This window comes from Phyllostomus hastatus, unplaced genomic scaffold, assembly GCF_019186645.2.
Source record: "Phyllostomus hastatus isolate PE091 unplaced genomic scaffold, TTU_PhHast_1.1 phas_scaffold_78, whole genome shotgun sequence".
In the NCBI taxonomy this organism is placed as follows: Eukaryota; Metazoa; Chordata; class Mammalia; order Chiroptera; family Phyllostomidae; genus Phyllostomus; species Phyllostomus hastatus.
This window is the reverse complement of record NW_025334041.1, coordinates 45,081,235-45,108,418: the sequence shown is the minus strand read 5'-3', so window position 1 is coordinate 45,108,418 and position 27,184 is coordinate 45,081,235. Positions and strand designations below refer to the sequence as shown.

Below are 27,184 nucleotides of genomic sequence, written 5' to 3'. Positions count from 1 at the left end.
CCAGGAATTGAACTGGTGACCCTTTGGTTCACAGTCCAGCACTCAATCCCCTGAGCTATACCAGCTAGGAACCACTTTTTTAATAGTGTTTTCTCGGGAATTTTACAGCATTACATGTTCCATTTATTTTGGTGTTGTGAATTGGAGAACAACAGAAAATTGTTACTTACATCTTTTTCCTGAGAGAGGAAATGATTAAGTCTATGGTGTTAAATGTAGGCAGAGGACCAGTAAAAGGAATTCTGCTAATGGCTTCTTATAACTTAAAAGCTGACTTCAAAAAGTTCCTAATCTGCCTTCAAATACAAATTCTCTGTGTTATGAGCTGGTGTGGTAGTATTGTTTAACTTGTCACAGTATGTGTTTGTATGTATGTTTAGTAACTTGTTTCTAGGCTTTACGTTGTAGCATATCTCACAGGAAAAAATTTCAAGTGGTAGTCAGACTGCTGGTAGGATAAGTATTACTGCATTCTCACTGCATGGTGTGAAGTAAGTAAACTGCAAGTATCTATTAACTTAGAATAACCAGTCATCTTTTTTAACCATTTAACATTGTCTTATGAAGAGGTGGGATGTTAACACATCCTTAGGAAGAAATCTTTCTTTTTTCTGGTATGTATATGATGTTGTCTCAAACAGTAAAAGGTTTAGTTTAATAGAGGCACCTGGCACTGGCTCCACAAGTTTTTAGATGTGAATGTGCCACACTGGAACACAAAATCTAAGCTCACTTTCCCTCTACAGCACTGAAACTTGGAGCACTTCGCTCACTTTCAATAGTTGTTTCCTCCAGTGTAAACTGAGAATGGTTTCCAGGATCTCATGTAGCTAAGTTTTGTAACTGTGAGGTAGCTCTTTCCACTAATCCTGTAAGGAACTAGATAAATCTGATTTAACAACAAAAAAAACTTGAGTATGTAAGGTTGTAAGAAACAAGCAATATAAGGCTGCTGTTTCCTATTGAGCTATCTAGATTTTTCTCCCTCTTCTAAACACTCAGGTGTTTATGTGTCTCATCTTTAAAAGTTTAAAATTACACAACAGATTTGAATGGGCACTTACCAAGATACTTGAGCACCAAAAGACTCATTGGAAAGGTGTTCCAAGACATTTTTGTATAATTGGGATTTTCTTTTATTCACTTTTTAATTATGATAAAACATGTATCACATGAAATTTAATATCTTAACCACCTTTAAGCATACAGTTCAATAACATTAAGAATATTCACACTGTTGTGCAAACCGCTCTCCAGAACTCTTTCCGTCTTGGAAAACTAAAGCTCAATGCCCACTAAACAACTCCCTGTTGTCCTCTCCGTGCACCCACCATTCTACTTTCTGTCTCTGTGAACTTGACTATTCTGAGTACCTCATACAAGTGGAATCACACAATGCTCATCTTTTTTGTATTTCACTCAGCATAATGCCCTCAAGGCTCACCCATAGTGTAGCATGTGTCAAAATTTCTTTTTAAGGCTGAATAATATTCCATTGTGTGAATAAAAATTTTTCTTAAAACAGGTCCATGCACAGATTTCACCCCTTGGACAACAGAAGAACAAAAGCTTTTGGAACAAGCCTTGAAAACATACCCAGTAAATACACCTGAAAGATGGGAAAAAATAGCAGAAGCAGTGCCTGGCAGGACAAAGAAGGACTGCATGAAACGATATAAGGTTGTATATTTTTTTGAGCGTATAGACTTTTGCTTATTTCCATACTACAGTAGTCATGGGGCCAAAATTACAAAGAAATGATCTTAGAAACTTTCAGAGCTCTGGCAGTTAGTAAAAGCAACCTTTTCAGTAGTGTCTTTATAGACTTACCCAATTTGAATGTTTTTCATATTTATACCAAACACTAGAAATGTCTGCCAACTCTAAATACCACCTTTGTCCCTTCCTAGGAACTTGTTGAGATGGTAAAAGCAAAGAAAGCTGCTCAAGAGCAAGTACTGAATGCAAGTAGAGCCAAGAAATGACAAGACAATCTTTGTTATGTGTGCATTTTTATAATAAAACTGAAAATACTTTATGGATTTTTATTCTTAAAATTATACTTGTGATGATTTGAGAGTATGCCATTCCAACATAATTTCTTAGAGATCTGCCATGCACTGGGTAGTCTCATCCTTTGAAAATATGACAGTGTCTCATTCAAATTTTCAAGTATGTGTGTTCATTTTAATTTTTTTTCTGTATGGGTTAATAGCTTAAAACTTGCTAGCCTCTGTTAAATTTTATAAATATGTACATTCAAAATACTTTTATTAAGAGCATTTTAATCACGAAGCCAGCACATGTTACTGCGAATCTGGTTAAAATCTGGTAGTTGCTCAATGGGACCTAAGGAGTAAAAAAGAAAAACAGTTAAAACTGACTAAAAGAAAAATACTTAGCCAACTTTCTGTATAGGAGAAAAGTGGCCAAGCTTACCAACAGCAGCAACAGCTGGACTCTTATCATAAATATATTTGGTACATACTTCTCGGATTGTGTCAGCATTCACAGCCTGAAATAGAGAAGATGCTAGCATTCAGAGCTTTTTGCATTCTATACCTGTAATGACACATACTTTTTTAGCTTTGTTAACAAGAATTCTTTTACACAAGACCCAATGGTGTGTAAGAACTACAGTATTTACATCAACTCTTGCTTCAAGCTCAGGGATGGGAATTCTTCTGTTATAGCATAACATTTGCCTGCCGATATCCTCACAGATTGGAGTGGAACCTGTTTAAAGAGAAAGAACAGTTAATCATTGGAATATAGATCAACCTTTTGAAAACAGGCCTTAAATTTTTATTCTTACCATCGAGTTGTAACAACATGTTTGTTTTCAGAAGGTTTTTGGCTCGTGCAACCTCACTTTCAGTGACACTTGTGCAGAGTCGTATCCTAAAAACCAATTGGAAAAATCAAAATGTCAAGTAGTTTGAATATGTATTTTGTGGTGATGAACTAAAGACATACTGCCGTATTCTATGTATTATATCACAGCTTGATTTCAACTTATAAAAAACTTGAAGTTACTAATGATCCCAATATCTAAGCAAAAGCTAACCTATACTGATTATTTTCCTGGTATTGTCAGTTTCTAAAAAATGATATGACTAGCAAACAGAAGTTCAGTACAATATAAAAATAGGCTAACCCCATTTTGAGAAATGCTATAATTTTAAGACTTCACAAATCCCCATCTGCTAAGCTCTGATATGCTAGAGGATAGATAGGTCAGTGGGTAACTGGTTTCTCAAAAGAATCCAGTTGAATTTTACTTAAACCTGATAACAATTACACCTAGATAATAATAATCACAACCTGATAATAATTACAACTAGATTTAGAGAGATGTAATAAAAAGTCATTTAAAAATGGCAGAAGAAAGGAAATGATGGAGGAACATTTTCCAAGAAGCTTGGGTCTTTATACTTGTCTCAAGGTACTAGTTTTGACTACAAAACACTACATTTTTCTTTTAGCAATGGCAACTTCAGATTCAGTTTTTAACATAGACCTTCCAGATTTTCCAAACTTCTAGTTGGTGTTTAAACATTTTAAACTTTTAGGATCTCCTTTCCTAAAGTAATCTTAAAAAAAAATCTTTAAAAATATTCTATAGTATGAAATCAATTTAGCTTCATACGAGACTTATAAGAAACATCTGTGATCTTTAAAAACATGGCTGCTACTAATATTCTTTTGATTAAATGCTAATAAAAACACCAAAAGTGTAAAGAGGAAACTAATCTAAAATGTGAGTTCTGGGCAAGATTTATCTTCTCACCATTCTTTCTGAACAACATGGAGCATGTCTGCAATAGTGGCTGGTTCACAAACCATATAGATTCCCCATAATCCTGTATCTGTGTAGGAAGTGTTGAAAGACTGGAAGCTATGGCAGAGATTGCTGTGACAGGTGAGCTGGGCCAGCTTGCTAGATAAATTCTGTAAGGAAAAAAAAATGTCCAGAAGAACTGTAGGTAAATGTGTCCAAATTACCAGAGAGAAAAATGAAATATGAGGCAAACAGTGAATGCCCTAAGAGGCGGAGTTTCTCAGTTTTACCCATCGACATCCATCTCAATAATAAATTTAAAATAAGACTAAGAATTATACTTATCAGCCCAATGCATCCCCAGATAAATTCATAATGTATAAAGCAATGAATCCCTATAATTAGTAGTTGCACCCACTTCTAAAATATAATACATTGTTGTTACCAACCCAATCAATCTGTAGAGGCCTGTTGGCTATGTATGCTTAAAGATTTGAAATTAAATATATTGCATGTGAAACCTAACATACAAAATGTATTTTGTTGAACTTTTTTGAGTACAATTATACACTTTGTACTACAGAAAAGTTAACAAAAACAGTAAAAATTCCCTTTATCCAAATTACCTAACACTTCTTATATTGCCATGTTTGCTTCATCATTCTTTTAACATATTTTTTTCAACTATTTGAGAGTACATTGCAGATGGGATGCTTTTCACCCCTAAATACATTTTAGTGTGCACTTCTGAAAAACAAAGAAATTAACTTCACAGCAATTACTAAAATTAGGATATTAACATTGATATAGTACTATTAACAAATCCTTCTATCCTTACTCAAATCTGGCCAATTATCCCACTAATGAACTTTATGGCAAAAGAAAAAAATGTTTTTCTGGCCAAGGATGCAATCAGGATCAACTTATATTTTAAAAGTCAAAATTTATAGTACAGAAGTTCTGTCTTGTCAGTTTAAAATTCTAAAATCACTTACCATTCCTCCTCCAAAAGAGCGATCCCAGTTGCCTATCAGTGTGTTTGCAACCATGAGACAGATTGTATCTGGATGTGCCCAACCAACAGCTTCAACAGCTATTGCAAGGTGTGCCAAAGGCATCTTGTCATCTCTCACTCGAATCTAGTTAAGATAAAAAAACGAGTTAAGATTACCACTATATAACATGCTTAACAAGAAAGAAACAAATTCACCAGTCCCGTTAAATGCAAAGTTAAAATGCTCTCCATGACTCTTACTTTGTTTTCTTAAACTATCAGGCCTCATTACATTGTACAGTCTAATCTGAAAGAATTCCATGAGTTTGGGAAAGAAGATTTTCACCAAAGGTCTCCAACTGAAATAATACAGACAATACCCACCAGATGTTTACCTGATAAAAGAAGAATGCATTATTTCAGTGGTAGAAATCAATCATTTGTTTTTTGATCTGATATTTTTTATCTAAATTTAAGCTAATAATAACATAACGGGCTATTTTTGTTCTGCAAGTGCCAACACCAGGCCTCCTTCCAGGCACTACTTTGAGCATCATTCCTAATGTGGCAAACTAAGCCTCTAATGAATCGATAAGCAGCAGATTCTCTGCAAGTTCTGGTTCTGATGAGCAGAAGGAAGAACTTCAAGAATAAACCTAATGTGAAAGTCCATATTTGGATGTTTTTAAAAATAAAAGATTACTTTTATACCTTACATTATATAAATGGGCAAAGTGCTAAAGAAAAGCACCAAAAAACAAATTATATTGCCCATAAAACATTGCTGCCTTAGGAAAAATAGGTGGTTAAATAATATGGAATGTGAAAGAATATAAGCAAGTACGTCCATCCTCTTCCCTGTTTCAGTTTAAGCCTTTGGTTATTTCCTTTTCGCTTGTGTTAGAAACATGCACCTTCTGCATACTCATTCATAAATGCAACACAAGAAACTCAAAGGGCTAACTACTAGCTTAGGAGGCTTCCCCTACCTCACTTCCTGTGAATCTGCAGGGAGGTAGAGCTGGTATTTCTCCTTTGTGTGTGGACAGTGTGTCACCAAAATGAAACTTTGCTAACTCAAGCAGTTCATCATGGGAAACTCCTAAATTAAAGGAAAATATTTCACATATCTAGTAACAGTACAATCCAAAGCAGATAACTAACTGCCAAGACTTCAGTTTACAGTAGCTTAAGGTGATACAATGTGATACAAGTTATACATTAACTATCTGCACTCAAAAAAGCATTTGAGAGCTCATAGGACACTTTTTTCCTTGGTGGTGGTGGTGTGTCATTCTGTTAGAGCAGGGGTCCCCAACCTCCAGGCCACGGACCAGACCAGCCCCTCCCCGTTAGGAACCCAGCTTCACAGAAGGAGGTGAGCTTGAATGTAATGCAAACTTAAATCATCCCGAAACCATCTGCCCCCTGCCCCTGTCCTTGGAAGATTTGTCTTCCACGAAACTGACCCTTGGTGCCAAAAATGTTGGGGACCACTGCATGGAGCAATGGACAGTTTTCGTCCACACACCAGTGGATTCACAGAAAAAGTTAAGACAGCTTGAAAATACCACATTCTATACAAAATCATGTTAAGTCCTAGAATGCAAAGTCACTTTTCAAATTTTTTAAAGAAGAATGTAACTATGAGCTCTAACACTTAAAGAAGGCTGGATACACAGATACGGTTTTTGATACACAGATATGTCTCTGAGCTCTACTATCAGAATTCAGAAATAAAATAATTTCATCTAATTTCTGAATAAATCCATAGCTACCTACTATTTGCTATCCAAAACTTAAGAATTACTTAGATTCTGAATCCCTTACTATCCAAACATAGGACCCAAACAGTCAATCAGTGAAGGTTTCTTAAATACAAACAGAAACTTACAAAACAAATTTAGGCATGTGCAAGTGGTTTAAAAAATATTGCCATGAGATTTCCTTAAACAAAATATTCTATTAGGATATAAAAGCACAACTTACACTCTCATTTTCCAAACAAATTTGTGGTATAAAACAAGACAGCGTATGCTGTAATTTTTCAGAATCCTTATATACGAGAGCCCCCTTGGATATCAGTCCAGAGGGTGACAAAACAAGGAAAATCATGGTGGTAGAAGAACAACAAGCAGAGTGAAAAAACCTGAGCATGCACACAGTTCTTAGCATCTGATGACAACTGCATCCACTGTTTTATTATCTTTACCTATAGCCCTCCTTGTTGGGTGTTCCAGAGACTCAGATACTCCAACACCAACTCTACCCCAAAAGCCAATAATTTTTAACTAAGCTAGGTAGGACCTATTTCATTGAATTCAAGATGCCACTGTTTATAAGGCACATCATCATTTGTGTATCAATAAGATAAAGTGCTAATTAATCTAGGAGGAACCATTAACTATTAGATATCCTGATATCTAATCAGTAATGTTGAAATGAACTCATGAACTACAGTAAAACCCACGGTGTCCATATGCCACCAACGATGATAGACATTTCAGACAGCTTGGTTGTTGAAGCCCCACCTGACCAAGTCTTCCCATTTTCCAAGAGAATTTCCGAGCGCACTGCTCTCCATACAAAGGTAATGTGACTTAGCTGAGAGCCACAATGATTAACATTTGAGATATTTAAACCTTATTTTCATCTTCTCCATTAATAATATTAGCTCAGAAGTCTATCTAGAGCAACTAGAATTTTAATTTACTGTCTTTTCTAATGGGAGAAAAATTAACACAAAATATATACACTCCATTTATCTTCACTTTGCCCTAAAGAGGAAAAAAAAAAACTGGAAACCAATAAGATGTACTGTTTGCCGAAATTCAGACTGTCAGGAACTCTAACAGAATCTAATGTGAATGTTCTTGTCATTTACTAGCTCCAAACATGTACCCATAGAAGCCTTCTCCTAATGCCAGTCACTTGCGTGTCTGGATTCCCATTAAACATTTTCATGGTTCCCTATGTGCTTCCCCTTCTCAGTAATTAGTAGGTATACTGAATGAACAAACAAATGAAAGAATTAAAGAACATACCATTCCATGCTAGACCAAGCGATAAATTTAAGATCTAGAATGATTCCCAAACTATAGAGCACCATCTTCCAAGTGTCATTGTCTCACAGGTCACTCATGCCCTTCTCTTGCAAGTAAATTCCATTACATATGTATGTACACTTACACATTAGAAGGTTTGTACATTTTTCCATTAAAAAACTCCGAAGAAGACAGGGAAAGCCTGGTTCCCCCTACACAAAACAGTGCCTTATTTTGCTGTGTATAATGCGCATCCACGTTTTTATGCACATTATACACGGTATTATTATATACATGTATAATGCACACCTTTCTTTTTCTCTCAAAACTTTGGGCAAAAATGCACATGATATACAACAAAATAGAGTAAACAGTTTGTTCTGTAAATACTCTTAGGACATCTTCCAACAGGATCAAATTTAAATTAGTACATCACTTTGTTTAACAAAACAGTTACAGAAATTTAAATCAACCAACCTCCAGCAGCAGCAAGCACAATCCTTGGCCCCTTATAATGTGTGGTTATATAATCTACTAAATCTCTACGATTTATAGATCTGTACATGGAAAAAGAAAAGCAGTATTAAAAGGAAGTTAAAAAGCACAGATCTTCATATAATATACCTGAAATTAAATTAGACCTTAAAGGAAATCTAAATTAAATTGTCAGAAAAACAATATTGGCAACAAGTATCAAAGAATTTCAACCTTTTCACATCACAAAAAGAGATATGATACCATCACTGTTTATTCCAGAATTAATTAGGAGCCCAGACACCTGGGAGTTAGGTAGGGCTAAAGTATAGCTAAGAACAATTTCATTCAGATTACCGAGGCAGGTGGGGTTGGGGGGAGGAATTATTTTTTGAAACACACTTGTTGAATGTTTATGAATGCCAATTTTCACAACTCATACATTTTTCTCAAAAATAAATTTGAGAATTATACCTACTTGATATTTTCAGTTGGTCCCAAAATTGTCCGTCCAAGTGCAGTATTTTGATAAGCTGTGGCATGAAGATAATCAAAAACAACTTCTTGTAAATTGGTTTCAACTTCCTGCATCTCTCTAAGGATTACTCCACGTTCACGTTCAATCTCTGCTTCTCCCAATGTGCTATTTTGTATTATATCAGCAAGAATTTCTACAGCTAATTGAAAATAAAACATAAGAAACACCAAGAATCTTAATTTTCACTATTCAAATCAAGTAAACTAGCATCAGAAACCATGATCCTGACCATCACTCAATACTAATTAAACTGGGAAGAAACATTCTTCTATACATTTTATACATGTAAAAGGGCAATAATATTTGAAAAATGTGAAATAAAAACCCCTGTGGTACACAAGAGCTTGAAGAAAATTCCTAAATCTGCCAAAGGTCCCACAACACTTAATAACTCTACCTACAAGCACTTCAAAAGCACCATGGACATCTGCGTATGTGTAAACTGTATGAAAAATACAAAGCAGAAAATTAACCATATTAGAATATCTAAGTGTATACAGAGTTCATATCACTTAAGTATTTACTATCCAAGTTCCCACAGCAATGAGGCTGCTACCTAAACAAGCCAAGAATCATCATACTCTATGCCTCCAATGAACAACTTACAGAATTAAGTGTCCACAAATATCCTTCCCCACGTAACTTAATCCCCATGTCTATTCCCATTCTTGCCATTACCAAAGTCACTGATAAAATGATGATCTAACAGGGCTAGAGGAGTTAACATATGAAGAAAAGGATAGGTACCCCAAGAGATACGGATGACTAAAGGGTTAAAAGTGACCCTTGGGAAAGACTGATGAAATCCTCAAATATCTGTACAAAAATGACCCTAATTTGCAAAAAGCCAAAAATAAACTGAGGGATACAGTATCATGCTATTAAGCAATTTTATCAGAAAAATTACATACCTCTTCAAAAAAGAAAACCTGATCTATTCTTGAAGAATTAGTATTATCTATAGCTGCAATCACAATCTAAATTTTAATAAATATAAACCAAATTTATAATCCTTGGCTTCATTTTCTTTATTATATACTTTTGTTAAGTTCACTTCAAGAGACTTTGTCTCAGATGCAATTATGTTCAAATACTGAGCACCTCTTGTAATTAATTACCTCTGTAGACTGCCCTAAATGACAAAACATACTGCTAAAGTAAGGTGGGGCTGAGATCATGACCAAAGGGAAAAAATTACCTGTAAAACAAAATAAAACCCATCCGTCTATCCAGACAAGAAAACCAGAGGCCATGATGGGTGAAGAAGAACCTAAAGTCAAATGCGAGGACAGCTTATGGCCCCTTTTTGCTTTCCCTCCTGTTCTTTGTGGGGAAAAAAAAAAAAAAGAAGAAAAGGGGGGAAAAAAAAACCCAAACCCTTTAAAGTACCTTAGTCTAACCCCTTTGTTCTTAGCCTCTAATCAATCAGTCCTGAAGCAAAAACTGTTTCTAAAGAAATCATTAAAAACCTTACAGATGATTTGTACAATTCAAGCACACAACACCATCCACTTCTGTCAGTTTTACTGGTTTTGGTATAGAAGTTAGGCTACCATGCAGGTATCTGCAGGTGGTAGGTTTTTTGTTGTGTTGTGTTTTTTTTGTTTTGACAAAGCAACCTGGCACAGTGAATCTGTGTGAGAAGACATACATTTGAGTCCACAGGGAGCCACTTACTAGCTGAATATTCCTGAGCAAGTTAGAGTCTGGACCTCAGTTTCCACAACTGAAAAGTGGAGACACCTACTTCATCCATTGTTTTCAAACATGGGATTACTATGCAGATCAAGTACGATAGTATGTACACAAAATATAATATATACAAAGTACTTGGCCCTGACCAGTGTGGCTCAGTTGGTTGGTCATCATCCTGCAAAGCAAAAGGTCACCAGATCAATTCCCCATCAGGGCACATGCCTGGGCTGCAGGTTCAGTCCCTGTTCCAGGTGCATACAAGAGGCAACCCTTCAATGTCTCTCTCTCACATCCATGTTTCTCTTTCTTTCTCCCTCCCTTCCCCTCTCTCTAAAAAGAAATAAAATGTTAAAAAAAAAGTACTTGTGTTGGGTCTCATTCAAACATTATTAATAAAAAAGCCTATTAGAAATACAAAATCCCAAAGTAATGAAACTAACTACAACTATACAAAGACCATAAAGAATATTAATTTCACCAATTAGCATTAAAACCACTAAATTTTGTTATTAATTATACCACTGGGAAAATGTTTTATGTAATAACTTTCCTTTAAAAAATGCAAAAACTCTAGCAACATGATAACTAGAACAAACTGGTATGCTATGCTGTCAGAATAATTTCTACAAAATAAAAATAAAATATATTTTAAGTTATAAAAATAAATAATCTTGTAAGTGAACAACTGCTTATTTTGCTCTTGACCAAGAGGTTTAGTAGCAAGCAAGAAATAAAAACAATGTTCCTACCCAGAACAAGAAATAAAAGGCATCCAAATTAGAAAGGAGTGGCAAAAGGGTCACTATGTAGAGATGACATGATATTTTATATGGAAAACCTTAAAGACTCCATCAAAAAACTGTTAGAACTAATAAATTCAGTAAATTTGCAGGATACAAAATCAATACTCAAAAAATATGGTGTATTTCTATAATATACTATCAGAAAGAGAAATTAAGAAAATCCCATGTACAACTACATCAAAAAGTATTAAATACCTAGGAATAACTTTAAGGAAGTGAAAGACATGTAAGTCTAAAAACAGTAAGAAACGGATGAAAGAAAACTGAAGACACAAATACATAAAAAGATATTCTGATTGAACTAGAAGGATTCTTAAAATGTCCATACTACCCAAAGCAATAAACACATTCAGTGCAATCCCTTTCAAAATTCCAAAGGCACTTTTCAGATATAGAACAATCAATCCTAAAATCTGTATTGAACCACAAAAGGCCACAAAAAGCCAAAGCAATCTCGAGAAAGAAAAAAAGAACTGAATGCACCACGCTTCCCAACTTCAAACTATATTACAAAGCTACAGTAATTAAAAGTTTGGTACTGGCATAAAAACAGACACACAGATCAATGGAACAAAACAGAGGACCCAGAAATAAACCCACATTTATACAGTCAATTAATCTAAGACAATGAAGCCAAGGGGGAAATGCCAGTCTCTTTTAAATGGTGTTAGGAAAATTGGGCATATACATACCAAAGAATGAAACTGGACCACTCTTACACCAAACACAAAAATCAATCCAAAATGGATTAAAGACTTAAACATAAGACCCAAAACTGATCCTGGCTGGATAGCTCAGTAGGTTAGTGTCATCCCCATACACCAAGGTTCAGGTTTAATCCCAGCTAAGGGCACATACAAGAAACAACCAATGAATGCCTAAGTAAGTGGGACAACAAATCAATGTTTTGCTCTCACTTTCCCTTCCTCTTTCTCTCTCAAATCAATTTAAAAAAAAAAAAAGACATGAAACTCCTAGAGGAAAACACTGGCAGTAAACTAGGACCTTGACCTTAACACAGGTCCTAGTGATGATTTTCTTAATCTGACACCACCAGCAACAAAACCAAAAACAGACAAGGGAACTACCTCAAACTAAAAAGCATCTGCACAACAAAAGAAACAAAGAAAAGGCAGCCTATTAAATGAGAGAAAATATCTGTGAATCATATCTGATAAGGGGCTAACATCCAAAAACTATTATAAAGAACTCAAAACTCAAAAGCAGAAAAATAATCTAAATCAAAAACTGGACCAAAGATCTGAATATACATTTTTCCAAAGAAGACATACAGATGGCCAAAGGGTACATGAAAAGATACTCAACATCACTACGGTCAGGGAAATGCAAATCAACACCATAATGATACCACCTCATACCTGTTAGAATAGTTACCATCAAAAAGACTATAGATGGCCCTGGCTGTTGGGAACCACCCTGCCTGGTTTCAGGAGCTGTAACCCCCCCCCCATGGCTAAGGCTGAGTGAGAGACCTCCGGCCCAGAAGCCACTAAGGAGACAAGCTTACCTCCCTGGCAGGAGTGCTGCTTCTGCTCCTTGCCTGGCCCCCATTGCTTGGTCGGTTAGCCAATGACAGGTAAGATCCCTCATGGGAGGGGCCACCTAAAACAGGCATGATCATGTGGGAAGGCCCTCAGGGAAAGACTTGGGGGGCTGTGGAAAAACGGGGTGATCGACCCTCACCCATCAGCTTTGACACTGCCTGAGTCATTATGCCTGCGAGAAGTCTCCAGTCTCTCGGCTGCCTTGTCTTCTCTGCCTGACTCAAGCCTGTAACAATGACAAGGGGTGGTGCAACCCTGTGCTGGAAATGGCAGGATTCCCAGGGTAATTAGGCCTGAGGAAGGATATGTAAAATCCTGTGAAACCTGCTTTGCTGAGGATGCTCTAAACTAGATTATAAAGGCCCAGGCAGAAAATTAGTTTAGTCCCTTAAGTTTTGTAACCTTTTAGGTGACAGACCCTGACTCAGTGTGAGCCCTTTTAGTTCTTGGAACATTATCTATTCATTTCATCCTAACTGCCAGGCAATGATTAATAAGCTGTATCTGTATTCCTACCCAAAAAACCTAATAAAAGTCTGTTCTGGCAGGGCGGCGAGGCGCTCTCCTCTTGAGAGAGTAGCCAGGCCGCTCCAAGGCGCTCTCCCCTTGAGAGGGTAGCCATGCCGCCCCTTTCCCTCCACAGGACTCAGTAGTCCGTGTGAATTTCTCGTGTCTTGTCCATCCACAGTGCGGCAGATACTGCTGGCCGGTATCTGCGGCACCTGGCTGTGTGGTCAGTGGATTGAGTGTCGGCCTGTGAATCAAAGGGTCGCCAGTTTGATTCACAGGGCACTTGCCTAGATTGCAGGCCAGGTCCCCAGTAGAGGGCACATGAGAGGCAATCACACACTGATGTTTCCCTCTCTTTCTCCCTTCCTTCCTGTCTCTCTAAACATAAATAAATATAAAATTAAAAAGACTACTGATGGTGAGAATATAGAGAGAGAAAAAAGAACCCCTGTACACTGTTGGTGGGAATGTAAATTGGTGCAGCCACTGTGCAAAACAATATGACAATTCCTCATAATATTAAAAATAGAACTATCATATATCTAGCAATTTTACTTCTGGGTATTCATACGAAGAAAATGAAAACACTAACTCATAAAGATATCTGCACCCTCATGTGCACTGCTGCATTACTTATATCGCCAGGATATGGGAATAACCTAAGTGTCAAAGAATGAATGAATTATTCAACCATAAAAAAGAAGAAAATCTTGCATTTACAATGACATGGATGAACCTCGAGGGCATTATTCTAAGTGAAATAAATCACAGAAAGACAAATACCATATGATCTCACTTACATGCAGAATCCAAAAACAAGCAAACAAAAAACCCAAGCTCATGGATACAGAGAACAGGCTGGTGGTTGCCAGAGGTGGGGGTGGGAGATATTGGTGAACTGTTTTGTTTTGTTTTTAATTTAAATAAAATGAGTAAAGAAACAAATTAATGGAAAGGAAGGTGAGAAAGAAGCACACTCCAGGATGAGGATCTAGAACAGGAGCGTCAAAGTCATTTTCACCGGGGTCCACAGCCTCACAATTGCCTTCAAAGGGCTGAATGTAATTTTAGGACTGTATAAGTGTAACTACTCCTTAACAGTTAAGTGAGAGCTCAGCGCTGCTGCCAGGTAGAAATAAAACAAGGTGGAGGATCGGATTTGGTCCACGGGCCTTGTGTTTACCACCTGTGATCTAGAATGTACAAATGCAATAAAATAGTAAGCAAAATTTGGTCAAAAAACAAAGCCCAGCACTCAGCTGATATAAAACCTGTTGAGGTTTATAGAAATAAAAATTCAAATAACAGGGTAAAATGGGGGAGGGAAGAAGAGTAGGCCGTAATAAATAAATAAATAAATAAATACAATTTTAAATGTTTTAGCTCTGGCCAGATAGCTCAGTTTGTTACTGCATCATCCTTGCCAAAGCTGCTGGTTCAATCCCCAGTCAGCACACATATTGTACAAAAATCGATGAATGCGTAAATAGATGCAACAAATCATTTTTCTCTCTCTCTCTCTCTCTTCTTTCCTCCCTCTCTCTAAAATCAATTTTTACAAAATGCTAAATGTTTCACTGCACAGGTATGGCTCTGAAGTATTTTTGTATCAAGCATTAGGGCCTGATTGGCACAAGTTTTGCAGTCTCTAAATATTTCATATGATTTGCCAATTAGGAGGAAAAAAAATTTTTTTTCAGCCCTGGTTTGTGTGGCTCAGTGGACTGAGTGCTGACCTGCAAACCAAAGTGTCCCTGATTCAATTCCCAGTCAGGGCACATGCCTGGGTTGCAACCAAGTTGCTCCCCCAGTAGGGGGCATGCAAGAGGCAGCCACGCATTGATGTTTCCCTTCTTCTCTCTTCCTTCCCCGCTCTCTAAAAATAAATAAAATGTTAAAAAAAAATTTTCACATCTCTGGGGGCTACCCTTTCATAACAAACATAATAAAAACAATACTAAATTACGTGTTAACTCTTGTGAAAGTTACACATCTGCAGTATAAATAACAATACCTCTTGGCAAATCTTTAGAAAATGCTTTGGCATAATATACAGTCTGCTCTCTGGAGGTATAAGCATTGAGATGAGCACCCATGTTTTCAATTTCAAGTTCCAAATCTAACTGAGATCTCTTTTTGGTGCCCTGAAAAAGACAGGAAAAAAGATTATAATACCTACCTTTATCCCTCATCTGTTCTAAACACTTTAAACAATGAATATGAGGACATAAGACTATGCCTGTTTCACACAAGGACCAAATTTGGTTTCTAAAGTATATAAAGCTTCAGACATTATGGTATACATGTATTTTTGGGCGATCCTTATGTCCCAAGAGAAAATCTTCATTTCACCTCTACAGAGCAATTATAAGCACTACTTCAGATAGTTATTCTGGAAAAAAAAGATTTTAAAAATAATAAAAATAACATGCTATCTTCAACAGTTTGATGTGCTTCTTCTTGCCTTAGAATGAGATTTTGTGCTATCTCTTAAAAAAATGCATTTTTATGAAATAAGTCTGACAACTTGCCTTGAAAGCCATATGCTCCAAAAAGTGAGCTGTTCCATTATTCTTCTCATTTTCATATCGACTTCCAGCATCAATCCAGAGTCCAACCTTAATGCAATGATGGAACAATTAGTAAAGCACCACTTTCTTTCTTTTGAGGAAATGATGGTGGGGTGGGGGAAGGCTCCTCCTTCTTTCTGACAAATGCTTTCTAGTCTTGACACTAAAGTTTTCTCGACTTGGATTCATAGTATATTCCTATGAACTATGAATTTTTAAAATGCTGGTCATCCAGACTCTGTTGTATGTTTACCTGAGGACCCAGATTCTTAAGTCCAACTTGTACTACAGCCATTAACTATAGTATAAAGAACATCAGAGATCATCAAATATAGGTTCAAGTCCTGGCTCTGTCACATATTAGCTGTGTGACCAAGGACAAAACCATTTAACTTCTCTGAACTTGTTCCTCAACCATAAAAAGGGTATAATGATGCCTAATACAAAGAACTGTTTTAAAGATCAAATAAGTATGTAAAAACAGTTGGCACAGAGTTGCCTAACAAATATAATTCTTTCATTACTATCAACATTACCAACAATAAATAATACAATAATAGGCTATAAGAACCAGATGTAGACACTTAAAACAGGGTACATGTGCATCCACTGTACAAGTACCACTGGAAGAAAGATATTCACAAGCTAGAGTCCCCTGTCAAGGCAAAATAACTGCCACTATTTTTCAACCACCAGCCAACTAGAAAACTTAGATTAAAACCAACAATTTGCTCTCTCCTCATGAGAAGTCACTCAAACAGTGGTTGCTTGAATCACTTACTGTGCATGTTGAGAGCCCAGAATCTTCAGAGGCCACCCTGAGACCATTCTCCAAACGTGTTACTCGTGTTTCAGGAACATTCAGAACAACTTGTGTAGCAGCCTGTGTACTTCTCAATCTGTTCCCTCCAAAATATAAGGACTGGTTGGAGGTGGAGGGGTGGGAGAGAGGAACCAAACACATCAGTATTCTGATTGTCAACATCGATGAAAAAACCACATCTATCTCAAAAAAACTCTTTCTACAAAGTACTCTTCCCTCCTTAACTGGTAACCTACCTTCCTTTACCATCCCTCTCTTAAAGCTAGACATACCTACAAATAAAACTGCTTTTATTTCAGCACCTCTCCTAGAAACGTTTAATATTCATTAAAGAGGGAACGAGCAGGAGGTAAAATGCCAAGAAAAGGAGAGAAAATGTAAAAATACCTATACACAACGTAGAAATGAGATTTAGGCTTTCACTGTTAGAAAAAAAGCAAAAAGTTGTGAAAAAGGTAGAAAAGAAGTCAGAAAGAAGGGTAGGTGCTCAAGATACACACTGGCTGACAGATTTGTTGACTATGGACTATTCGTCTGTCGGCAGTTTTTCTCTTTCTTTATACAAATGTTAAAGTCCCACATACCTTGGCGAAAGTTAAGAGGCTCCCATGAGAAAAATGTATATACAGCCAAAATTTTCCTTTAGCTACCCCGGGACTCGCAGAGCGCCCGCTAAGGATGAAGTTTAAGTCTTAGGCAAAAAGAGAACTTGGGGGACAGAAACGAACTCACTTATTAATTTCCCCCAATTTGCAACCACTGTGTTTTCAGTAATCAACATTCACTCTTTATAATGACTCCTCAATAAGTGGGGGTGGAGGGACCGGTAATCAGGGTCATCCCAGAAGTCACTGGCAGGTCACGCGAGGCGGCGGAAGTCCCGCAGAAGTAAAGGGCCCCAGGGCTCCTCTTTGAGGAAGCCGGGCACCACCAGCCGCTGTAGGGTGTGCGGCGCGCGGGAGCCGGCGGCCAGGAAGGGCGCCCGTGACTCAAGTAAGCCGCCTGGGGCCCGACGGAACAGGCCGGGCCCGGTCCGGAGAGCACCCAGACAAGTGGAAGACAACTCACCCGTCCAGCAGCACCTCTGACTAAAAGTCTCTCGGAGAAACCCCAGAGCCGCAGCCGCGCCGCGGATAGCAACGTCACTCGCGATGCTGCCGCTGCGGCCATTTCTGCCGCGCCCTAGTGGAGGACGTACTTCCGAGGTCGTGACCTCCGGGGGTGGTCCCAGAGGAGAAAGAGGACACCACCTTGTGGCCATGATGGGAATGACACTACTCGAAGCTGCCGAGGAAGGAATCGACCTCGGCCTGGTGATGAGCTGTCTATTCCAAATAATAAAAATCAGGAAGTCTGTAGAAGACCCTGTATCATCAGTTACTTTGATCGCGTACGGTGTACAAGGCCCAAATGTGGGAAGTTAAAGATAACCTGGTGCAATATATCATCCCATTGGTGGTTGAAATTGATTGGAAAAAGTGTGGTAAAATCCGTAACTGACTGTCCTTAAAGAAAGTATCTAATGGGAGAGCGCATAGTGAGGGGAGGGAATTGGGGAGTCAGTTATCAGTGTCAGGCCCTAATTACTCTTCAACCCTTACTGTCTGGCTCATTTCATTCCGTACAAATTGCGCTTGGTCAGGCCACTAATTGTTGAAAGATGGGCTCTTTATCTTTACCTTATGAGAAGGAACTTATCTTAGTCCTTTTGGCTGAATGTGACGTGATAGATCTCTTTGAACTTTTCTCATTGTATCTGAGAGTTCCTCCTCCTCCTTTTTCACCTTCTTGGGCAGCTCTTTATTCACAGAACTCTTTTTTAAAAGAATTTATTTATTTATTTATTTATTTATTTATTTATTTATTTATAGAGAGGAGGAGGGAGAAAGGGAGCAAAACATCAATGTGTGGTTGCCTCTCACGCACCCCCTACTGAGGACCTAGCCCACAACCCAGGCACGCATCCTGACTGGGAATCCAATCTCCAACTCTTGGGGTCTCAGTCCATCCATCCGTCCACTGAGCCATACCAGCCAGGGCTATTCTCAGGTCTTTTAAGGAAACTAAAAGTAGCAAGCACTGGTCTAACTGTGCTATTGTTATGCTCATTTTACAGATGTGGAAACTAGGTAAAATAACTGGCTAATGAAGACTATCTAGCTCCGAAGCCTATGCTCTTAAACACCATGCTAATCTACCCTCAAAGCTGGTATCCCCCAGGTTCTGGACCTGGGCCTCTTCTACTGATGGTTTCCATTTCCACCTGTCTACAGAACCAACCCTTTCTGTTGGGATCCATGCCCACTTAACTATTCAATTGCTACACAACCCCATTCAAGTATCCCATTGGCACCTCATTATCAATTAGTCCAAAATGCAATTCACTGTCTTGCCCCTAAGTCTCTTTCTGTAATATCCAATGCAAAACAGACCATGATACCTCCATTCACCCAAACATTCCAACCAGATTGGGGAAAATGGGAGGGTTAAAGCTTGGCAGCTACCAGATATGGGGTTTCTTCTTTCAGGTGATTTTAATGTTCTGAAATTAGTCATGATAGTGACACAACTTTATGAATGTAATGAAAGCTATCAAACAGTTTATTTTAAGTGAGTGAATTATATGGTATGTGAATTATATCTCAATAAACAGCTATCACTGTTACCAAACATTGGATAAATGATTTTAATAGATATGCCTCTAAAAATATATTGAAATTGCCAATTAAAACATGAAAAGATGCTCAACATCATTAGCCATCAGGAAAATGCAATTCAAAGCTAAGGCTAAGGTACTATTCACACACTAAGATCATATAGTGTAATGAGAAAGATAGATAATAACAAGTGTTGATGAGAATGTGGAGCAATTTCAACCCTCAACATTGCTAGTGGGAATATAAGTGGTGTACCTGCTGCAGGACACAGTTTGGCAGCTCCTTACCATTTGACTCAGTAATTCCACTCCTAGGTATATACTGAGGAATTGAAACATATGTCTACACAAAAATTATATACAAATGTTTATAATAGCATTATTTACAATAGCCTAAAGGTGAAAATAACCCAAATCAGTTCATTAACTGTTGAATGAATAAACAAAATGTGGCATATCTGTACAATGGACTATTATTCAACAACAAAAAGGAATGAAGTATTGATACATGTTACAATATGGATGAAATTTGAAAATATAATGCTATGAGAAAAGCCAATCACAAAAGGCCACATACTATGTTCCATTTATATGAAATGTCCAGAATAGGAAATCCATAGAGACAGTAGAGGAGTGATTGCTGGGGGCTGAGGGCAGGTACAAGTGGGGAATGATTGCTAATGGGCATGGAGTGTCTTTAGGGGTAATGAAAATTTCCTGAAGTTAAATAGTGGTAGTGGTTGTATAACCACTGAATATTACATGTTAAAAGGGTAAATAGTGGTAGTGGTTGTATAACCACTGAATATTACATGTTAAAAAGGAAAAAATATAAATTATATTTCAATTTTTTAAAAATGCTCCAAATCCCACCATCTAAAACTTACTACCATTATCATGAGGGTCATGAGGGTTATACAGAAAGGTTGACTGGATGGGTGAATAAATGAATGGATGGCTAGCTAGATTAATTGAATACCCAGTCAATACTCTTTTTAAAAAATGGGATAATACAATAGATGTTATGTTTATTAAAGGGTATCTGGATATCTTCCTTTTGTCCCCATGTTGCAGAATCACCTCCCAAAATTCAGGTTGGTGTACACAATGTGCTAGTAAGCCCAAAAACTAGGACAGCAGTGCTGGGAGACAGGGAAAGTCTTACTGAATTAGGCTGAGGTGAGAGGACAGGGGAGCTGGATCTCTCAAAAAGCAAAAGTAAAGAGTTGTTATTCAGCTATGGAATAGGGGAGGAGGAGTTCCATGGAAGTGAGAGAATAGTCTGTGTTTCTTTAGTCACAGATAACACTTTTTTATATCAGACTCCTGGGAGTGAACTGCTGGTCGCAACAACCTTGGAGGCATTCTTTCTGTAAAACAAACTCATAAATTCCTTGTGACCCTGAAGTTATCTTATCCTGCTTGACAAAGAGACACCACAGCAGCAACTTATGACTACATTCATAAGAACTAAAAGAATTGAGCAGGAAAAGTGGATAACAAGTGAACAAAGTCCCAATTGAAAGCAAAATCATTTCCTTGGCTGGTGTGGTTCACTTGGCTGGATATCAGTCCCACAAAGCAAAGGGTCACAGGTTCAGTTCCTGGTAAGGGTCTGGGTAGCAGACTAGGTCCGCCATTGTGGTGCATCAAAGTGGCAGCCCATCAGTGTTTCTCTCCCTCTTTTTCTCCCTCCCTTCTTCTCTCTAAAAATAAATAGTCTTTTTTAAGATTTAAATTATTTAATTCTAGCTGACAAAAATACTAGTGGTATTAAATTCATAGGGGGCTCAGCCATACCTACTCCTCACCCTTTACCATTTTGTTCTGTGCTTTAGGACACTGACCTGCAGAGATTGCTTGATTCATTATCTTTCTGGTTGGATTTAGCCAGTAAGTCACCACAGGACACAGAAACTTGTAGAAGTGAGAGGGGTATACCTTTACCCCTCAGCTTTCTCCCTAGGGGCTGATGCATTTCTCTGCAACAGGCCCAGCCTTCTTCATATAGCTATCCCCTCCGAATTCTAATGGACTTTCCTTTCTCTTCTACCCGTGAGACTAAGTGGATATAGGATTCTGCTATGGCTAGTTCTGGAATACTGCAATCCCCCTTCTTAGTTTCCCCAAACCCTGCCCCTACATTTATAAATAGTCCCTTTATTAAATCCTCTTCAAATTATTCCATTTTAATATGTGAGGAATTAGACTACTACAAAGCTTTAAATTTGTGTTAGGCAGTATTAGTATATATCAGTAGTACATTTAATATTTATTAAACTGTATTAAGATTCAAAGTGATTCAATAGTATTATCAGTAACTATTTATTTTATATATATATTTTATGTAATCTTTATTATATTTTTTCATTACCATGTAGTCCCTTTATATTCACTCCTCACAGCAATCACCACACTGTTGTCCATGTTAATGAGCCCTTTTTTCCTTTCTGCTCAATACCTCCACCCTCTAAACTCCCTCTACTCCACCCACTAGCTGTCATCTGCTCTCCACCTAAGAATCTGTGTCATTTTAGCTTGTTAAGTTTGTTCGTTAGATTCCACATATGAATAAAATTATATCATATTTGTCTTTCTCTGACTGGCTTATTTCACTTAGCATAATGTTCTCCAGGTCCAACCACACTGTTACAAAGGGTAGAATTTTCTTCTTTTTAACAGCTGAATAGGATTGCATTGAATAAATATCCCATAGTTGTTCTATCTACTAATCTATTGATGGACATGGGCTGCTTCCATATCTTGGCATACCTGCCACCCCACAGAATGTGGGACCGCCTAGTCCACCAGCTGCTGCCTCACCCGCCTGGTCCACCACCTTGCTGCATATCCTCCCCACCCTGACTGCCCAGCTGCCCATCTCTGCCCTTCCTACTTGTCTGGATGAATGGTTCTTCTTTAACTCCTTGGTTGTCAGACTCCCATACCGTTCGATTTTCTGGCAGTTCTGGTTATTTTTTGTTTTTAAATTGATTGTTGCCCTTTTTTTGGTTATGCAAGGAAGCAAAGCGTAGCTACCTATGCCTCAAGCTTGGCCAGAAGAGGCTCCATTTGTTTCTTTTTTTTGTTTCCCTTGCCTGCAGAGATATATCCAATAAAATATTGCTATGGACAATGTCTGAGATTTTGCTGCCTGTATTTTCTTCTGGGATTTTTATGGTTTCAGGTCTAACATAAGTCTTTGACCCATTTTGAATTTGTTCTTGCATGTGGTATAAGAAGGTGGTCTAGTTTAATTTTTCTGCACATATCTGTCCAATTTTCCTGACACCATTTATTGAATAAACTATCTTTAGCCCATTGTATGTACTTGCTTCCTCTGTCAGACATTGACTGTAAAGAGATGGGTTTATTTTAGAGCTCTCTGGTCTGTTCCATTGATCTATGTGTCTGTTTTTATGTCAGTACCATGCTGTTTTGATTACTATGACTTTGTATTATAGTTTGATGTTACATAGGGTGATTCCTCTAAGTCTGTTCTTCTTTCTCAGGATCACTGTTGCTATGAAGGGCTTTTTGTGGTTCCATATAAATTTTTGAAATATTTGTTCTAGGTCTGTGAAATATCTCATTATAATCTTCATAAGAATTGCATTGAATCTATAGATTCTTTTGGGTAGTATGGACATCTTAAGGATATTAAGTCTTCCCATCCATGAATACGGTATGTGCTTCCACTTATTTGTATCTTCTTCAATTTCTTTCTTCAATGTCTTTTAAATCCTTGGTTAGGTTTATTCCTAGGTATTTTATTCTTTTTGAAGCAATTGTGAATAGGATTTTCTTTCTTTTTTTTAGATTTTATTTATTTATTTTCAGAGAGAGGGGAAGGAAGGAAGAGAGGGAGAGAAACATCAATGTGTGAGAGATACATCGACTGGTCGCCTCTCTCACACTCCCAACTGGGGAGCTGGCCTGCAACACAGGCATATGCTCTGACCTGGAATCAAAACAGTGACCTTTCAGTTTTCAGGCCAGCACTCAATCTACTGAGCTTCACCAGCCAGGGCATAAGATTGTTTTCCTAATTTCCCATACTGTTAGTTCATTATTGGCATATAAAAATGCAACTGATTTCTGGATATTGATATTGTATCCTATTACTTTACTGAATTCATTTATCAGCTCTAGTAGTTTCTTGGTGGAATCCTTGGGTTTCTCTATGTATAGTATCATATCATCTGCAAATAACGATAGTTTTACTTCTTCCTTTCCAATTTGGATGCCTTTTATTTCTTCTTCTTGTATGATTGCTGTGGCTAGGACTTCCATAGTTATCCTGTGGCAGGAAAAGAGAAACTCCAAAAGTTTCTTATGCTCTGTAACTGTAACACTTGCAAAATTTCACACAAGACTGTAGAAGCTGACCAGTCGTTACCAAAGCCACAGCCAGTTACTCAAGGTTGTACACTAACTCCCATGATAAGCTCCTGTGCTCTGTAGCTTCTGCAAAATTCCTCCTGCGTTTTCTCTTTTGTTTCCCATATAAGATAGCTAGACCTAACTTCCGCATTTAGCTTCTGTAACCTTGCTTCACCACGTACGCAGGAGGCCTGGGACTATTTAAACCCCAGGAGAGTGAAGATCGGTGCTCAGGATTTGGGGGAAATTACCGCCCCCCCCCCTTGAGCCCCCAGGTAATAAAGTTTGTGCTTCATTATCTCCCGAGTGTGGGCGGATTTTCCACAACAATTCAACTATGTTGAATAAGAGGTGAAAGCAGACCCTGTCTTGCTCCTGATCTTAAGGGGAACGCTTGTAGTTTTTGCCCATTGAGTATGATGCTGGCAGTGGGTTTGTCATATATGGCCTTTATTATGTTTAGGTATGTTCCCTCTATTCCTACTTCACTGAGAGTTTTTATCATAAATGGGTGCTGGATTTCATCGAAAGATTTTTCTACATCTACTGATATGGTCATGTGGTTTTTATCCTTCATTTTGTAAATGTGGTGACTCACATGTGATGATTTGCAAATGTGCCAACCTTGCATTCTCTGAATAAATCCCACTTGATCATGGTGTATGGTCTTTTGATGCATTGCTGTAGTTGGTTTGCTAATATTTTGTTGAGGATTTTAGCATCTATATTCATCAAGGATATTGACCTATAATTTTCCTTCTTTGTAGTGTTTTTATCTAGCTTTAAAATTAGGATAATGCTGGCCTCATAAAATGAGTTTGGGAGCCTTCCCTCCTCTTGAATTTTACGGAATGATTTGAGAAGGAGAGGTTTGTTCTTCTTGGAATGTTTGGTAAAATTCACCTGTGAAGCCATCTGGTCCAGGGCTTTTGTTTTGGGGGAGTTTTTTTTTTATTACTGCTTCAGTTTTTTTTAGGTGTAATGTGTCTACTTGTATTCTCTGATTCTTCCTGATTTATTTTAGGAAAACTGTCTGATTCTAGGAATTTATCCATTTTTTCCAGGTTGTCCAGTTTGTTGGCATATAATTGTTCACAATATTTTCTTACAATCCTTTGTACTTCTTTGGTGTCAATTGTTATTTCTCCTCTTTCAGTTCTGATTTCATTTATTTGGGTCCATTCTTATTTTTTTCATGATCAGTCTAGTTAAAGTGTTGTTGATTTTGTTTATCTTTTCAAAGAACTAGCTCTTGGATTCATTCATCTTATGTATCATTTTTGTAGATTCTATTTCTTTTATTTCTGTTTTGATTTTTATTATTTCCTTCCTTCTACTTACTTTGGGCTTTGTTTGTTGATCTTTTCCCCCCTTTTTTTCCTCTTCTTCTTCTTAAAGCAAGACATTCAACATTGTTGCATAATTGTTTTGGTGTTAACAAACTCCTTTAGCTTTTTATTGTCTGGAAAGCTCCTTACTTCTCCTTTGGTTTTAAATAATAGCCTTGCTAGGTAAAGTAGCCATAGTTGTAGGTCCTTGCTTTTCATCACCTTGAATATTTCGCTCCCTTCTGGCCTGAAATGTTTCTGTTGAGTAATAATCAGATGCAAGTCTAATTGGTGCTCCCTTATAAATAATTACCTGCTTTTCTCTTGTTGCTTTTAGGATTCTCTGCTTGTCTTTAAGCCTTTTCATTTTAATTATGGTGTGTCTCAGTGTATGCCTCTTTGAGTCCAACTTATTTGGGACTTTCTGAGCTTCCTGGACTTCTGTGACTTTTTCTTTCATCAGATTGAGGAAGTTTTTGGTCATTATTTATTCAAATAGGTTCTCAATCCCTTGCCTGCTCTTTTCTGATATTCCCATAATGCGGATGTTGTTACACTTCATGTTTTTCAAAATGTTTCTTACACTCTCCTCATTTTTTAAATGCTTTTTTCTTTTTTCTGCTTTGCCTGGGTGTTATTCTGCCTTGTCTTCCAAATCTCTGATTCAATCCTGTGCTTCATCTAACCTATTGTTCATTCCTTCTAGTGTATTATATTCATTTCAGTTATTGCATTCTTTTTTTCTGACTGGTTCTTTTTTAATGATTTCTATGTCTTTTTGTATGCTGTTGAGTATCCTTATAATCATTATGCTAAATTCTCTATCTGATAAATTGCCTGCCTCCATTTCATCTAGTTCTCCTGGAGAATTATCTTGTTCTTCAATTTGGAGTCTGTTTCTTTGTCTTTCCATTTTGGCGGCTGCTTCATATTTTCTGCCTTAGCTGCTATAGTAATCAGTCATTAAATCGATCAGTTGTTAATTTAATCAAGATAATTGCAGCCCAATTTAAGCACCACAGGGTGGGGCAGAGTAATTCCTGCAGGCAGAGCTATTGCTTTCCCTCAGGCTAATGACACTTGGAGAGGAGTGCCCTGCCCAAGAAAGACAGCTCCTGCAGTATGGGCAGTGACTCAGCGGAGGGATCCTGGTGGCTGTTCCTCCAATTCTGTCCTCAGAGGCACCAGTCCCAGACTCTCCTGAAGCATATCTGGTCCACTCTGGCCTCCCTCTGGTGGAGCCCAAGTAAGTGGTTCAAATGAGATTTTGCATGCTGACCCTTTAAGAGGCTCTCTAAATCTCCAGCCATCTCTCCCTGGCAGACAGAAACCCTGCTGCTTTTCACAGGTGGATGTTATATGGGTTCTTTTCCAGCTCTGGTGCTCTGGGCTGGGGGGCTCAGCTTGTGATTTAGGCCCTATACTTCTCAGGTGGAGCTTCCCCCCCACCCCCAGCCACTGAAATATCCTATGGAACTTCAGCTACCACCCCTGGGAACCCAATCAGCCCTCTTGCATCTCCTCCTCACTACCTACCAGTCACATTGTAGTGAAGTGGTTTTTTCTGTTTCTCCTTGGTTATAAGGCTTCTCTCCAGCTAGTGTTCGGTTGGTTATTCTGGATGATTTCTTTGCAATTTAGTTGTAATTCTAGATTGATCCTGGGAGGAGGTTAGTGTAGCTTCCACTTATGCCTCCGCCATCTAGGATCCTCCAGTAGTATTTAATTTTACTTTAATAGAATAAAAAAGATGCTGAAGTGAAACTGAAGGGATTTTTGAACTTTAAATACTTTCTTACCACAAGAGATATTATTCCCCCAAAGCTACTTCATTAGAAATCAAGAGCTATTGTTTAAATTGAAATATGTATTCCTTTAAAATCCTGTCTAAATATCTTTAAATACATGTTTCAATCTAAACAGTAGCTCTTGACTCCTAGCTTTGAAAGATAAATGCATTTGAAATCTTACATTTCTTCTACCTCACTCTTTCATCTTCCGCTTTTTGTTAATTACATTG

The 27,184-nt window shown here is 37.7% G+C and overlaps 2 protein-coding genes across 3 annotated transcripts in view; one reads left to right on the top strand and one right to left on the bottom strand.

The window, feature by feature from the left end:
* Window positions 1-2,038, top strand: part of DNAJC2 (DnaJ heat shock protein family (Hsp40) member C2) — a 33,373-nt gene extending 31,335 nt beyond the window's left edge. Inside the window, exons 16-17 of one of the 2 annotated variants that reach the window (XM_045827730.1) lie at window positions 1,526-1,680; window positions 1,911-2,038. In XM_045827730.1, coding sequence (XP_045683686.1) covers window positions 1,526-1,680; window positions 1,911-1,985 — 230 coding nt within the window. In that variant the 3' untranslated portion in view covers window positions 1,986-2,038. Of the gene's footprint in view, window positions 1-1,525 lie in introns of both variants that reach the window. The other variant, XM_045827729.1, reaches the window with a different exon arrangement.
* Window positions 2,039-2,236: 198 nt separating this feature from the next.
* On the bottom strand, window positions 2,237-18,012 carry PMPCB (peptidase, mitochondrial processing subunit beta). The gene is made up of 13 exons (XM_045827731.1): window positions 17,866-18,012; window positions 16,756-16,896; window positions 15,936-16,022; window positions 15,419-15,548; window positions 8,772-8,970; window positions 8,297-8,376; window positions 5,765-5,877; window positions 4,777-4,920; window positions 3,791-3,951; window positions 2,816-2,901; window positions 2,648-2,736; window positions 2,440-2,515; window positions 2,237-2,349 (listed from the first exon to the last, which is right to left on the bottom strand). Exons 1-13 carry the CDS (start codon window positions 17,965-17,967, stop codon window positions 2,285-2,287), a joined length of 1,473 nt encoding a protein of 490 aa, XP_045683687.1. The 5' UTR covers window positions 17,968-18,012; the 3' UTR covers window positions 2,237-2,284.
* Window positions 18,013-27,184: the final 9,172 nt, after the last annotated feature.

Bases quoted from the DNA above. Each gene is read 5' to 3' on its own strand.
- PMPCB (XM_045827731.1), bottom strand. From the start codon at position 17,967: ATGGCCGCAGCGGCAGCATCGCGAGTGACGTTGCTATCCGCGGCGCGG. The intron at 16,897-17,865 runs GTGAGTTGTCTT...ACCTCCAACCAG, and splicing joins TCAGAGGTGCTGCTGGACGG to TCCTTATATTTTGGAGGGAA. The intron at 2,350-2,439 runs GTAAGCTTGGCC...TTTACTCCTTAG, and splicing joins TCCAGCTGTTGCTGCTGTTG to GTCCCATTGAGCAACTACCA.